Source organism: Schistocerca cancellata, chromosome 6 (genome assembly GCF_023864275.1).
Source record: "Schistocerca cancellata isolate TAMUIC-IGC-003103 chromosome 6, iqSchCanc2.1, whole genome shotgun sequence".
In the NCBI taxonomy this organism is placed as follows: domain Eukaryota; kingdom Metazoa; phylum Arthropoda; class Insecta; order Orthoptera; family Acrididae; genus Schistocerca; species Schistocerca cancellata.
In genome coordinates this window covers 259,604,143-259,621,372 of record NC_064631.1, presented here as the reverse complement: position 1 = coordinate 259,621,372, position 17,230 = coordinate 259,604,143, and the positions used below count along the sequence as shown (strand labels likewise).

Below are 17,230 nucleotides of genomic sequence, written 5' to 3'. Positions count from 1 at the left end.
CAAAAAATCCGTGATGGAAGTGGCCATGTGGCATGGTGCGTTATCATGATGCAACATCCAATCTCCAATGTCTGATCTCATTCGATTCACCTCTTTCCTGAGCTTTTCCAGGACATCGTTGTAACACAGCTGTTTGACGGTTTGTCCTGGATGAACAATTTCTATATGCAAAAAAGCAAATCTGTCAAAACAACAAATCAGTTTTGTTTCGGGCTTTGCCTTGATGATTCGAGCTTATTTCAGTCGAAGAGATTCCTCAGGGTTCCTCTCCTCACTTTGCCACTTGGTCTCAGGATCGTACTCAGAAATCCTGGATTCATAACCTGTGATTACACAACTGAACCATTCGAGGCCATGGGCAGTTCTCGCACGAGGACAAGGCACACGTTTCATCCATTCTCCTCCTGCTCAGTTGTGAGTTTTTTTGGCACGTTTGGCATAAATCTTTCGCACGTGCAAAACTTCGATGCAAATTTGATGTATGCTGAAAATGTTTAACCATGTCATACATCATCTTTAATTTTACACACTGGTCTGATGTCACAAGAGAACGCATTCGTTCGACGTTTTCGTCGGTTTTATTAGGTGAAGGTCAACCCTGAACGAGGTTCATCTTCAACGTGTTCTCGGCCTTCCAGAAATGATATGTGCCGCACAGAAACTTGGAATATTGATAAGGTATATTCCCCATAGGCTTGTTTCAATTTTGAAAGGATCACTCTCTCTGGTGCCCCAAGATTAACACTAGATGACATAACATTGCTCTAAATTCCGCTTTTGCACTTTTACAACACGCAGAAAAAAAAACACAACTTCCGAGATGGCGCTTTCAAAAACCACGTGACGGCAGTACGGAGCTGAAACTCGTACTCAGCAACTAGAAGAGATTGCAAACCGTTCTACACCAGTAGAACAACACAGCGTTGCCAGATCCCTCGGAGTTTTGTCAATTTCATTACTTTTCTCACGCACTGCTAACTGAGAATTCCATTGACAATCTATAGGCTGTTCGGTCGTTTTCATTGTTTAGATACTACTGGGAATCTTTCTATCCCAAAATTTGGTTATTCGGTTTTACATAGATTTAAATCGTTTAAAACTTAATTGCTGTTCTTATTTAACCGTGGATATCGACGTCCCTATATAATGATATGCTTCGTAGTTACCGGGGTTTCTACTTAATGTTGATCATAGTGTATGCTAACAACAATGTCATGTCACTTAAACCGTTGTGGACCGTTGCCTGGCCATTACTTCCGTATTCTCTTGAGTACTCGAAGTATTCATACGAATTCGTTCCGCGAGTTACTGAGTGTACGAAGCTTCTGTTGTGAATTAAGTGTTGCATTGTTGTATTTTGTGTTTCGAGCACATCTAGCGAAACATTTTAAAGTTCTTGAGGAGCTTTAGAAGCTCTCAGCGAAGCGAACTTCAGAGGCGAGGTGCATCGTACCCGCATTAGGTATGAGCTATTGATTTAACGTTGCATATGTATTTTGTATACACAATCATCTCGAGTTAGAATATCGTAAACGCTAATAAATGACTGTGCTTCTGATGGAGATGTATTGCAAAATTGAAGCATTTGGTGGAGTGTAGTGTGATTACAGAATATGAAGGTCTTAACAGCATATAACGTGAAATAGCACTTCGTTTTAACTTTTTATGGGGTATCAAAAGTCAGGTGGTTACTTGCAGAGCTAAACCTCCATACTTAATTTTTTTTAAGTTCATGTGCTTTCGTCATGTAATCTCAAATTAACAGCCTAGGTTCACAATTACAACCATGTCAAGTGCTCTTTCAGATTCTATCCGTTCTGGTTTCACCTATGACGTCCTCTTGACGTCATTACTTTACGTTGCAGAGCGTGTTATTGGTCTGTTATTAAATACTATCTATGTTTGTGTTAGCTACTGCTGTAATTTACAAAGTTTGTAAAATATGCTGTTTATTCAAAATACACTCCTGGAAATGGAAAAAAGAATACATTGACACCGGTGTGTCAGACGCACCATACTTGCTCCGGACACTGCGAGAGGGCTGTACAAGCAATGATCACACGCACGGCACAGCGGACACACCAGGAACCGCGGTGTTGGCCGTCGAATGGCGCTAGCTGCGCAGCATTTGTGCACCGCCGCCGTCAGTGTCAGCCAGTTTGCCGTGGCATACGGAGCTCCATCGCAGTCTTTAACACTGGTAGCATGCCGCGACAGCGTGGACGTGAACCGTATGTGCAGTTGACGGACTTTGAGCGAGGGCGTATAGTGGGCATGCGGGAGGCCGGGTGGACGTACCGCCGAATTGCTCAACACGTGGGGCGTGAGGTCTCCACAGTACATCGATGTTGTCGCCAGTGGTCGGCGGAAGGTGCACGTGCCCGTCGACCTGGGACCGGACCGCAGCGACGCACGGATGCACGCCAAGACCGTAGGATCCTATGCAGTGCCGTAGGGGACCGCACCGCCACTTCCCAGCAAATTAGGGACACTGTTGCTCCTGGGGTATCGGCGAGGACCATTCGCAACCGTCTCCATGAAGCTGGGCTACGGTCCCGCACACCGTTAGGCCGTCTTCCGCTCACGCCCCAACATCGTGCAGCCCGCCTCCAGTGGTGTCGCGACAGGCGTGAATGGAGGGACGAATGGAGACGTGTCGTCTTCAGCGATGAGAGTCGCTTCTGCCTTGGTGCCAGTGATGGTCGTATGCGTGTTTGGCGCCGTGCAGGTGAGCGCCACAATCAGGACTGCATACGACCGAGGCACACAGGGCCAACACCCGGCATCATGGTGTGGGGAGCGATCTCCTACACTGGCCGTACACCACTGGTGATCGTCGAGGGGACACTGAATAGTGCACGGTACATCCAAACCGTCATCGAACCCATCGTTCTACCATTCCTAGACCGGCAAGGGAACTTGCTGTTCCAACAGGACAATGCACGTCCGTATGTATCCCGTGCGCCAGGTGGAAATGGCATGGCAAGCCGTTCCACAGGACTACATCCAGCATCTCTACGATCGTCTCCTTGGGAGAATAGCAACCTGCATTGCTGCGAAAGGTGGATATACACTGTACTAGTGCCGACATTGTGCATGCTCTGTTGCCTGTGTCTATGTGCCTGTAGTTCTGTCAGTGTGATCATGTGATGTATCTGACCCCAGGAATGCGTCAATAAAGTTTCCCCTTCCTGGGACAATGAATTCACGGTGTTCTTATTTCAATTTCCAGGAGTGTATTTAATCGACATGACTGTGTCAGGCAGCGCTCCACTACATTGTGTTCGTACATTATCGGATTATTTTCCTACTCATGTGCATTAACTCACGTTTTTCTACATGTTGAGTAAGCTGCCATTCATTACACCAGACAGAAATACTGTCTAAACCATCCTGTGTCTTTCCACAATTACTCTACGACGACACTTTTCAGTACACCGCAGCGTCATCGGCAAATAGCCGCAGATTGCAGCCCACCCTATCCGTCAGATCATTTATGTGTATAGATAATAGTAGGGGTCCTATCACACTTACCTGGGGACCTAACTAACCTAAGGACATCACACACATCCATGCCCGAGGCAGGATTCGAACCTGCGACCGTAGCGGTTTTGCGGTTCCAGACTGTAGCGCGTTTAACCGCTCGGCCACTCCGGCCGGTTAGAAATTTTGGTTTTATCTGTTAGGTAGTCTGAAATCTGCTTTCTATTACTCTCGCTAAAGAGATAAACCTTCCTCCCTTTTTTATATTGCTATTTACTTCCACATTCAGGGATGCTGCAACGGTCTTATGATCACTGATTTCCTGTTTCCTGTTCTGCGCTAACAGAGTCGAAAAGTTCGGGTCTGTTTGTTATCAATAGGGCCAAGATGTTATCCCCAAGAGTCGGTTCTCTTTTTAATTGGTCGAGCTAATTTTCGGTTAGTGCACTCAGTATAATGTTACTTGATGCTCTGTACCTACCACCCATCCTAAACATCTGAGTGTCCCAGTCTATATATATTAAATTGAAATCTCCACCTAAGACTATAACATGCTTAGATAATTTATGTGAAATGTATTCCAGATTTTCTCTCAGTTGTTCTGCCACTAATACTCCTGAGTCGGGAGGTCGGTAAAAGGAGGCAATTATTAACCTTGCTCGGTTGTTGAGTGTAACCTCCACCCATAATAATTCACAGGAACTAACCACTTCTACTTCACTACAGGATAAACTACTACTAACAGTGACAAACAAGCCACCACCGGTTGCATGCAATATATCCTTTTTATACACCGTCTGAGCCTTTGTAAAAATTTCGGCAGAATTTATCTCTGGCTTCAGCCAGCTTTCCGTACCTATAATGATTCCAGCTTCGGTGCTTTCTATCAGCACTTGAAGTTCCAGTAATTTACCAACGCAGCTTCGACAGTTTAGACAGTTTACAATTACAATACTGATTGCTGCTTGGTCCCCGCATGTCCTGACTTTGCCCCTCACCCTTTGAGGCTGTTGCCCTTTCTGTACTTACCCGGTGCCATCTAACCTAAAAAAACCGCCCAGTCGACGCCACACAACCCTTGCTACCCGTGTAGCCGCCTGCTGTGTGTAGTGGACTCCCAACCTACTTATTTTCAGTATACATCTGCAATTAGAACATCAAATAAGCTTTTAGATGACTATGTATTTAGTGGAGATGTACCAGAAAACTGTAGTGTGATGTGGCATCGCAACATGTTACTAGTAATGGGACTGCATGTGAAAACACTCTTCGATTTACATTCCAGTACATTGTTACAATACGTAATGCAACTTCAGAAACATCCGATGATGCTTGACTTGTAGAGACAGATATCCACACTGAGATTTTGTCAACGTTCAAGTGCTGGAATGATATATTCTCAAATTTATACCTTAGTTTCACAATGAGAATGGTGTCATCGATCTTTCTCCTTTTCGATTACACATACAGGCGGTATTTCTTATCGTTAGTTCGTGCTGTTATTTTCTGCCGTCGGTGAAAAAGAAAAGTCGTAAACAGGCACCAGCTGTGTAGGCTCATACTGAGTTGACATGGCAGTGTAGGAAAAATATTATGTTATCCTGTCACTTAAGGAAGTGCAATTAATAACTTGGAGCACTGTCGAATGCTAAACCTATTAGCTGTTTATGAGCTATTTTTGTGTTTTCTTCATGTAGAAACCGCTGGGTAAATTTCAATCACAAACACAGCTATTACGTCGTGCATATTACTGTTTAGCTCATATGACGATGAAGTGTAGTTTAGATTTAGGGTTTTTCATGACTGACACAAAGAAGGAACAGTGCATCCTTGAGAGAATACACTGACTCGGCAATATGGATAGTCGTAAAAATCGTATTCTCGTCATATACCATGGAAGGATGTTTGATTTAAGCCATTAGATTGTAGCGTAGTTTATTAATTAGTAACTTCAACCCACCACCAACATACATACAAAACAAATATTTGTTCCTGCCCCGGGGGAAGATATTTCGCACATCATGCCGTAATAGCTGACAAAATCTGATGTTCTAATAACCGAACAAGGTGTATATCTGAAACTAATGTAGTATTGTAATGACTTGTGAATTAAGTTCAGTCTAGTAGTGAAGCCTTCAGATAGTTGCTATCAAAACAAATTTATTGTCTTCAGAGGAAATGTACAACTTATGACACGCTATTGCTCGGCTTTTGAATAACTTGTTATTTTGATTCATCTACTACGAATTACTAACACAGAATTATGATAACTAATTCTCGAATAGCAACAAATGTATAAGCTCAATCAATTATATCGACTGTACATGTCGTTTTTGATACAAGCAGCTGCTTTTATTACAAAATCTACGGTTACAGACATATCGGCACGGTCCCTGGTTTTTCTTGCGATCGAGTTGTGAGAGACTGCTGCAAAACTTACTCGTAGACACGGTCTGGTCATGTCTAACGTGCTGTTTGTTATCGTTACAGCAATGTTCCGACGCATGAAGAAGTTTTTCTCCCGGTGTTTGGGAGGGGAGAAAGAAGAGGTTTTGCGACTGGAGAACTTGGTCGCTGTTCGGGGTACTGTACAGGTGAGACACGTCACGTTTCATCAATGGTGACGTAATATGCAAAGCAGTAAAGTCTGAGAGCTACCTGATTGTACATAACATGAACAGTAGATATTGCAAACTGCCACGATTTACTGTAAATGAATATTTGGTTCGCTATAAACATCCCATGTGACACGTCATTGTAAATAACACGTCTTAGATAGGCATCTCTGCCCGAGTGATGATTGTGACGATTATATAAAATACCAGCTAACTACCTAACTCCGTCCAATCACTGGAGCTCATAAAAGTCTTCACCGTAAAACTTGAGCTACATAAACTGTTTAAAATTCGCAATAGTCGTCTCTACTTCAAGTAAATCAAAGTGCCGTAAAATATGGGCTATAAGAATTCTAATACCACATGCGTCACAGAGCTAATGGTCGTTTAACATGAGTATGAAGTCATTAGAAATGTGTCCTATTCGGATGGGAACCAGGGTGACTTCAGCATGTCAAAGTCGTATATTCTCTGACCTGCAGGGTAGCCTCACACTGTGTCTCGCTGTGTTCCCTGCTGGCCTCCTTGGCTACATTATCTGCTTGCTCTTTTCCCCAGATCCCACTGGCCCTAGCTCCTCTCATTCGTTTTATTATCACAATATATCCGTACTTGTCCCATTAGGTAAGATAATGTTGATAATCGAACCTGAATGCTGATTAAACAATTCTGACGACTGTATTGATGCCCATTAAACTTAACACTGACCTCAGACATGGACAGTTGATTCTAACCATTTATCATTCCGGGAAAATGGGTGCGGTATTTGTTAACAGTGAACAAATAACTATGTGAGAGGTTTGAGAATGGTAACATCCCTCTCAAGTTGTATAAAAGTATGGTGAAAAATATTCTAGGGGCAGAGCTCCACTTAATATGCTGCCAACGCAATCGATTGTTTGTATACGACATTGCAGACCATCTGGTTGCCCAGGTAGTTACCTGCTGACCGTGTGTAATATGAGGCTGACCAAAGGAAATGTGCAGTGTAGTCAGAGAACAGAGAAACAGGAACTGTTAGCAAAACTTGTTACAGTCCCACTTACTTTTCTTTACAGAGAAAGAACAAGGAGTAGCTCGTAATAAAAAGGCCGCGGCTCAAGAAGTTACATTTTAGGCCTCTGTCATTCCAGTTTAATGGATAATGGTAGTAAATGTCGGAGGAACAGATTCTAGCTGATACTACAGATAGTCAGGGAATACTCACTATCACTGTCTCTAGGCCAAAAATTCGAAATAAATGTAAGAATTTGTAACACATGTATATGTAAAGAACTAGCGCTATCTATGAATTACCAAACATGCTCTACGACTGTTCAAACTAACAAGTTCTTTTCCTTACAGGAGCGTCAGTTCACCCTGGACTCGTTTTTTGAGGAGATACTGCAGGAGCGGCTGCAGGAAGAGAAAGAAGTCCTTTCTGTTTCGGTGAGTGTAATTTACAACAGTAGAAGGAGTAGTAGCATTTATTTTCAAAGTGAATTTTTCGTTTTCTCACTACATGATAACTATTGAATGTGATAGTAGTTACTGGTGTGCTTGCGGGTGTTAGGCCGAATTGTTGTGTTCATTTTGTGGACATTATTTCGACGGACGTCCCAGCGATCAACTTCATGTGCTGCGAATTTTGCAGTAATGTGTACTCGCTGCTTGGACTCAAACCAGTCATTGAACGTCACACGATCTGAAGAAGGTGGGTCGGTTAGTTGCTGAAATGTTGACCATAAAGCATGAACAACAACACGGCATAACCTCAGAATCACATCATTAACCAGACATGCCTAGAAAAATGTTACATATAATCGGATATTAGATATTTGTTAGTATTAATTGTTGCTGAGACATCACACGATTGGTGTTTCTTGGATACTAAGTTGAGTTACTAGATATTAAGTACCTATACCTGTACACTTGTAAATTTATGATAAATGTAACACATGGTAACACTTTTATATGATAGAAAATAGCATTAATTTTGGACTACTGCACCTGTTGGATAACATAAAACTAGTAAGTTCTTTTCCAACAGGAGCGTCAGTTCACTGTGGACGCCTTTTTTGAGGAGGTGCTGCAGAAGCGGCTGCAGGAAGAGAAAGAAGTCCGTCCTGCTCCGGTTAGTATAAATTCGAACAGTATAGGGAATAGTAGCATTTGGTTTGAAAGAGAATTTTTCGTTTTCTCACTACATGATGACTTACTCTCGAAGGTGGTACTAGTTGCTGGTCTGCTTCCGGGTGTTAGGCAGAATTGTTGTGTTCATTTTGTGCACTTCAACGGACGTCCCAGCCATCAACTTCATGTGCTGCGAACTTTGCGGTAATGTACGCTCTGCTTGACTCGAATCAGTCAGGAAACGTCTCACGATATGAAGAAGATGGCTCGGTCATTTGTTGAAATTTTGACCATAAAGCAGGAACAACAACACGGAATAATCTCAGAAGCACACCATTAACTTGTCGTACACAGAAAATTAATAAAGATAATGGGATATTAGTTGTTTGGCAGTATTAATAGTATCTGAGATGTGAAACGAATTGTCTTTGTTGGATAATAAATTGAATTACTATATTCTCAATTTCGATACCTGTACCATGCTAATTTGTGGTAAATGTTACAATTCGTTACACTTTTATATGACAGAAACTAGAACAAATTCTGAATCACTTCACATGTTAGACAACATGAAAGTAATAAGATCTTTTCCAACAGGAGCGTCAGTTCACACTGGACGCCTTTTTCGTGGAGTTGCTGCAGAGACGGCTGCAGGAGGAGAATTAAAGCGGTGCTGTTACGGTGAGTGGTACTTCGATCTGTGTAAAGGACAACAGATTTTGGTTTCTAAGTGTATTTCTCGTTTCATGATTACATGGTAGCTCCCTTCAGAAGGGGAATCTTCAAGATATTATTCGAGTATAGAGTTTTACGATTTTTAATATAATTGAAATGCTGTCAGTTTAGATATACCGCCATGGCTACAGAATTCTTTGGTCGACCCATAAACGTTCTCGGTACCCATAGTCTGCTGTTCTTCATACCAACTGTGAAATCTGATCAGATACAAAATCCTTTCGCGGCATACATATCTTTCCGCTCTAGTGTTGGTAGGATATACTTAAACTGAAGAATCAATGGTACATACAATACCGTTGCCTACACTTTCAGATGACGGATAGCCATTCAGTAAACGTTCTCCTATGTCCCCTCCCGCCCATAACACAGTTATCATATTTTCAGCACAGTTTCACCTTCAGCGTCCCACGATTATTCTTGATATTTTAATCCCATTTCTTATGCTGCATGATCGTTTATTTTTCTGTCACATAGTTATCCATGAAGCTCTACGAATTTGAACTGAACATTTACACAACTTGTTTTAAGAAACTCTACTATTTTGGTATGGATGCATTTGCCAACAGTCACAATTCTCTCCATTCCTTAATGAATATAGTTCAGGTGAGGATAATACATCAGTTTGCGTGATGTATCCACTAACTCATAAATATTATGATACTTGTAACAGCTATCTACCATCATGATGCAATAATTTTGTAGACCGTTTCACCACAATAGATCACACTTCGGGAGGAGTAAATAGGCAAACATTCTCTGTCGGTAGTTTTCATATTTGCGATAAATAGTATTCTAGGGCTCATGAGTTTGGGCGATAGAAACACTCCTTCTATGGATACAGGAAACGACCATTTATTAGCATGGGGTTCTACGATAATTTAGCACTTTCCTTTACAGATGTATCAACTCACCATAATAGGGCGGCGTTTATAATTTGGAAATTTATATTTGTCGGCAGATCACTCCGGTGTCCTCCGCGCCCACCTTGGAGGTCTGTACTTCACACCGCGCAGCTCTTGAGAGCCGCCATGCCAGACGCTGGATGTGTTCACGCGTGGCCACCAACGCGACGTCTGGAGAAGACCGTCTGGCTGCTAAAATGTGCGACCGCGATATCGCGGCCAATACCACCTGAAACCACAGTTACCAATCCAATAAATCTTTGGATTAATGATATAACTCGTCTCGTTATTTCTTTCGTTTGCAACAGGCGGCGTTGTGGTAATGCAGGGGACTCGCATGACGGTGGTTGAAGTTCTCTTTCGACCAGCAAGGTCTAGGGGTCGATGGCTTCTCTTAGTAGATTAAGGCAAACGCAATAATGGTTCCTTAGGAATAAAGCTCATTCGATTTTCTCTCCAATGCGAGTCCTGTCTGCCATTACCACTCCGTCGATGAAAGCGGAAGTTATACGTGCATAATCCCTGCTTGTTATTTTTATTAGAGTTACAAAATGAATTTAAGAAATAATAGTAAAAAAAAGCTGTTGTGACAATGACACTGGAATGGAAAAATTTGGAATCCATAGGACTTCTCTTTGAAAATATGCGTATGAAGCTTAACAGGAAAATCATTGACACTAATGATAACACTTGAAAGACTAGAGTGACTACAAAAGTCTGCTCTAAGGATAACAAAGTAGTCCCTATAATACCGATATTTACTGTTCAACTCAGTGAGCCACATGTAATATGGCCCTACACACGCAGGAACTAAAACGTAATCAACATTTGACGCCCTCAGCATACATTGTTCACTCATTAACTACTGTCTATACTTGTACGTAGAAAACTAGACTGATCAGCCAGAACATTACGACCATCTACCTAATAGCCGGTATGTCCACCTCTGACACGGATATCGAGGGCGACGTGTCGTTGCAGGGATGCAGTGAGGCGTTGGTAGGTCGCTGAAGGGAGTGGTACCACATCTGCACACACAAGTCGCTTAATTCCCGTAAATTCAGGGGAGGCGTGCGATGAGCTCTGACGCCACGTGCCCAGATGTCTTCGATCGGATTCAGATGTGTCGAGATGGGAGGGCCAACACATCAACTGGAATTCGGGATTGTGTTCCTCGAACCACTCCACACACATCATTCTATCACACTCCTGACCTTGTGATATGGCACCTTCTCTTGTTGAAAAATGCCACTGCCATAAGGAAACACGATCGTCGTGAAGAGATATCCGTGGTCTGCAACCAGTGCACGGCACTCCTTGGTCGTCATGGTACATGCACAAGCTCCACTGGACCTATGGATGTCCCCCAGAGCGTAATGGAGCCGCGTCCCGCTTGTCGCCATCCTACAGTAAAGGGTCAAGGAACTACAAGGTCCAACAAGAGACGGATTCGCGCCCTTTCATCTGCGCGATGAAGAAAGTATCGAAATTAATCGGACCCTAGAACGCTCTGCGACTGCGCCAATGTCCAGTGCAGATGATCACGAGACCAATTTAGTCGTAGTTTCCGAGGTCATGGTGTTAACACTGACCCATATATGTGCCTTCGGGTATGGAGGCACTTCGTCACGAGTCATCGGTACGCTGCGTTCAGACACACTTGCATCGCACTTCGTCCACCATTAAACTCTAATTTTCGTTCTGCCATAGTTAGTCGTCTGTCCTGTTTTACCAGTCGGCCCACCTTAGATCTCCGACATCTGTAATGCGACAATTCCTGCAGTTTCCGAAACGCACGTACCAAGCCTCCGGGCCAACACAATCGGCCCTCGGTCAGACTCAGATAGATCGCCGGCCTCCCCCATTCTACACGCGGACGGCACGCTCACCGATACTAGATGCACCGTGAGTTTGTCTGACTAGCAGTCATTCCTCGCCATGCGACGCTGCTATCGCCTGGACCAGTTTATATCGACAGTGGGTCGGTGGCCATAACATTCTGCCTGATCAGTGTCTGTGGGTATGAAGTAGTAGGTATGTAAACACACTCAGCACCTGGTCATAACAGAAGCGTGACGAGTGTCTTTGCAAGTGGGACACATAAATCAAAGCACACTTAATGCAATCAAACTGATGCTGCAATTCATTGAACTGCACTGGCAAAATAACAATTGTCTAGCATGTGGATGTAACCTCAAACGAGTAAACAAAAGAAATGAGTAGTGCGTCCATAATGCTCAGCCTTAAGGGTGACTGAGAATTCAGAGAGAGTTCATGAACGCTGCTACTTATACTGTGGCACCTATCCCCTTGATTTGTTATGACGTTAAATTTTACTTTCAATACTAATGTCACAGAGGAAAATGCTGTTGCAGAAGGCACGTTTTTGTTTCATTTTTTATTTACTTCACCAAAAGCAAAGAAGAGTCGTTTGGAACATTTATGGGGGTACGACATGAGATATATGTGCAGTTTATACATCTGGATCACGTAGACGTAAGGATTTTGTCACAGACTGGAGCATTCTGCAATGTTCATGGCTGTACAGGTAACTTCAACCTAAAGAAAATGACTCAGCTGTTATGTCCCAAAAATAAAGTAATGAAAATGTTTAAGAATATTTGGGTAATTTAAAGATATTTTGTTAGATAACAATGATAAGTAACTTCTTTTACACATCTCTAAGGACTTTTGTGTGAAATAATATCGCAAACGCAAAATGTTAATATTTGCACCATTTTTCGTCAGTTGCATCTTAGATTTTCCTTTATTGTATAGATAAAAACTGATTACAAATATACTGTATATTATAGACCTCTGAAGTGGCTAGCACGATTAGGCGAAACAGTTTGGTAAACACACGAAAATTCAGTAGTAAAGGACGGAATATCCTCTTATCGCTATGATGAAACACAATTAGATTTTTCACAGATGATAACGTCATTTACCGACTTGTAAAGTCAGCAGATGACCAAAATGAATTGCAAAATGATTTAGATAAGATATCTGTATGGTGCGAAAAGTTGCAACTGACCATGAATAAAGAAAAGAGTGACGTTATTCACATGAGTACTAAAAGAAATCCGCTAAATTTCGATTACACGGTAAGTCTCACAAATCTGAAGGCTGTAAATTCAACTAAATACTTAGGGATTACAACTACAAATAACCTAAACTGAAACGATCACATAAATAATGTTGTGGGTAGAGCAAACCAATGACAGTGATTCACTGGCTGGACACTTAGTAAGAGCAACAGGTTTACTAAAGATACTGCTTACAGCACGCTTGTCCGCCGTATTCTGGAGTATTGCTGTGCGGTGTGGGATCCTCATCAGGTGGGACTGACGGATGACATCGAAAAATCTTTTTGTACTATCTCGAAATAGGGGAGATAGTGCCACAGACATGATACATGAACTGGAATGTCAATAATTAAAACAAAGGCGTTTTTCGTTGCGACGAGATCTTCTCATGAAATTTCAATCACCAGTTCTCTCCCTAGATTGTGAAAACATTGTGTTGGCGCCCCCCTATATAGGGAGAAATGATCATCATGATAAAATAAGAGGAATCAGAGCTTTAACAAAAAAGTTTAAGTGCTCGTTTTTCCCGCGCGCCGTAGAGTGTGGAACGGTAGAGAGCTTGAAGGTGATTCGTTGAACCCCGTGCCAGGCAGTGAATAGCAGAGTAATCACGTAGAAGTAGTTCATGGTAGCTGTTAACAATCGAAGGAATACACAAAAAATCGAAATGGCGGGGAAACTCCCGACCTACAACACAGAAAACTAGGATAAGGCGATATAACGTAAAATTATAAGGTACTTCAGTTTTTAGATATGGAAAAAAAGTAAGGTGAAACAAATAATTTTTCTTTCCAAAATGTGACAGATGTTAAGCAGTATGACAACGGAATAGTAAAGTGAATTGTATTCGTCACAGTTGTCTAAATAACTTTCAGAATGTTGTTGGTTATGCTGGGCTTAAGGTCAGCCACGCCGGAATATCTTTTTTCAGAATAATGCGATAGCAAAACCTTCTACTGCTGAATACAAACAAACTTCGCCTCTTACTCCACACACTTGTATTTTACATTGAACAGCATCATGACTTGTACATTTCAATAAGTCTCTTCCACATAGTTACGAAAAAGTTAGGTACACAGTTCCTAAATTTATTTATTCTTGTGATGTCGTTCAGTAGATTGCTAGGTATGTACCATTTTAACGTATTTTCTAAGTATAATACCACCACAACAAATAAGCCGAAGCATTTTAGCTTATTCTTCATTCGATACTCTTAAAATTTAATAAGTCCCACTAGAAACATTTGTGGGCTAAATGATATTCAGGTCCGCCAGGATTAAATCTTCACCGATCCCCCTTGTTTGCAAAGTTTACCTGGGAAGAGACTAATCTATCGGTAGGACTCTGATGTGTTACATCAAAAGTGGAAACTGGTGACGTTAATATAACACAGCACATGAAGACATAGAACTTAAAGGTACTGGACGTCGGATTTGTTCAATGGATGGACGAACATAGGTATCTCATATTCCGAAGATGTAAAAGTTCGTTAAATTTGTGAACGGTTGATTTACTGTAACTGAAGGATAATGAAACGAAATAAAAATGAAATCTGAACAAAACTTAAACGAAAGTTTAAATTCTATAAGAGTGTTACTATGGCCATTTGAATGTGCAGTGAAGTATCTGAAATAAAACCAAAGTCATGGTTCACACATAATTGGGGGATACGGCAAGGGGCAAATCGATAAATCTTCTGAATGTAATTAGTAATTCGTGAAAGTTTTTTGAACATCTCTGTTGCTGGTGTAGTTATTCATATAACGATTCTTCACCCTTTTGCGGTGTTACAGGTGAATTCGACACAAGGTTGTTAGAGGGCAGCTGTCAGAACTTGTTATATGAAAACACTCCAGTACTGCTTCAGAACCTTTCTTCGTCTGATTTATGAGCTCAGATACAGTCTTAGTTTCAGGATGGCTACATTTATTTGTATACTTTTACTAGCATCTGAAAAGGTCCCCTGCAAACAGCAGTATTGCCCTGTTACTTAACAACACATTGCACGCATAGTAAGTTGTACTTCGTTAACTATGTCATATACAATTCCTTTTCCAGCAGAAAGTTGCTGTTTCCTTCGCAATAAACAGACTGTTGAGACGTCTTGCTGTCGAGTGTCAAAGTACTTCGAAGTATACAATAATTTCCAAATCATTGCAGCTTTGAGCACTCCTCCTCTGCAATAGTCCGATACCCTGTAGGTACCTCTCACAAAATTGTGAGCGTCACACAAGGTAAATTTTGCCTCCTAAGCCAAACGGTGAAAATACAGCTACTGCATTTTGTAAAATTCACGACAATCACATAACACGTCTTACGGCAAAAATCAAAATAATCGTCAACAGTAATTCTACATAAATATCTTTCTGTAGCAGTGACTACTAACGTATATTCTTTAACCCAGCAAGGGATCAAAATAATACTCTGTTGTATCGTCAGTTGACATCTAACGAACTATGTGTTTTTCCTGATCGTACTGGTTTCGTACATTTCGTACAGTATAATTAAAACGGGAAATGAACGGTGATCGTTTTTAAAAGAGTCTACCGGTGACAATCCACAAAGTTCCAATCAGAAGTCTAAATGACTTTCCGCAGTACACACTCCCGTAAGTAACTCAGCCCAGGTAAGAGTGGACCAGGTCGACAATGCTCTGGCTTCATCTTGCTCATCTGCAGAGCACCCCCGACTGGATTCACTGTTACAAGATATTCTGTTATCTTCGCTCTAAACAGAATCAAACTAATCAACATGTGAGCCATGGCAGTAGCGCACTAGATAATATCGCTAGCAGGAAATTACAGAATGTAGAGAACTGAAGCTTGCCTACTACTATACAACAGCATTGCTTAGATTGGGGCGAAAACTGTGTGCTGTTATGTCGTTACAGCACCACAGCACATCGCTCGAGCGTTTCAACCGATACATTTACCCCTCCCGTCAAGTAATTGCCATCCTGCGACGTGAGAACGCATTACGTCTTTACTAAACTGATTAACAGCCTTCGATAACACCCGTCCACTTTGATAAATAACATCATCACAAGCCCCAAAATGCAACACAATTTTGATTTAAAAATGGCTATCAAGACGTCATAATCACCAGATGCCAAAAAACGAAGGTATAAAAATCAAATTCAGAAACATAAAAATTCTGAATAATAAATATTGAGCATTACGGGGAATCTGTGGCAATTTGGGGAGATGTAGTCTCCAGTAAAAACCAAAGATTCCCAAGACTACTGAAGTATTAAAAACATAACAACCAGAAGAATACCATGAAGAGTAGTATGCAGAGTTTGGCATCGAAAATGCTAAAATAAAGCAACAAATTAGAGAAATTCAGCTGGTATCGAAGACATCACACCATATATATAAATTAACTGAAAAGCCAGACACCAATACAAAAGACCAAAAGGCAATACCAGTGCAGAAAGTTAAAAAGTAATGCCAGTACAGGTAGCCAATGTCATGAAAGTTAACGAAATTCGGTAGCAAGCACATCACTTACGTTCATAACTCGATCGAATAGTCCGATAGTGAAATAGAAAGCAAGAAATTGCAGAAATGGACAAAATGCAGTAACATTGGTTCACCAATACACCTCAACAGAAAATCGCAAAATCCCTCAAATTACGGGTAAATATTCCTTGTGTTCTTAAACGTTAGTTGTTACGCACTATTCTGGATCTAGTGACATCATTCTGTAGGCAACCGAACTAAACTAATTCTGCTACATCTTTGTACATTACTTTCAATTACTAACATCGCGTTCTTCACACATGACGTTAGAATAAGAAGTCTTCATTTACCATAACCTTCTGAAGACTTACGCTTTTCTTAATAGTTGATGTATCAGCTTTCCTTATTCAGTAATATCACTATTACGACTACTATTCACTAAGTTATTAATGTCATTACATTACAGGTTGGCTCGCCTTGGAATATAATATGCGGAGAAGTTCTCATAAGTTGTAATCACTGTGTACTCATGTTACCAAGACAACCAAAGGTAACGTTTAAACTCTAGTCGATTAGGAGCGTAAGTGGAGTACAGTGTAAACTCGTCTTTCTGTTAAGTAACTAAATTCGTGGATTCAGTAACATGTCCACTCTATCAAAATTTGCACCACTATGTATATATCTAATACAGATTACAAACACAGCATAAGGTGACAATACTAGCGCCCCTAACGAAAACAAACCAATGCTGCGCACACGTATGACGTACCCCCCTACAACGCCAATACTTCGCAGCTCAAGCTCGACAGGCGATATCGAAGTGTCAGGTCGAA

The 17,230-nt window shown here is 41.5% G+C and overlaps 1 protein-coding gene across 1 annotated transcript in view; it reads left to right on the top strand.

Annotated features, from left to right (window-relative positions):
* LOC126088272 (nexilin-like) overlaps window positions 1-17,230 on the top strand; it is a 152,567-nt gene that overhangs the window by 96,087 nt on the left and 39,250 nt on the right. Inside the window, exons 6-7 of the mRNA XM_049906402.1 lie at window positions 7,443-7,526; window positions 8,128-8,211. Of these exons, the coding sequence (XP_049762359.1) occupies window positions 7,443-7,526; window positions 8,128-8,211 (168 nt within the window). The remainder of the gene's footprint in view (window positions 1-7,442; window positions 7,527-8,127; window positions 8,212-17,230) is intronic.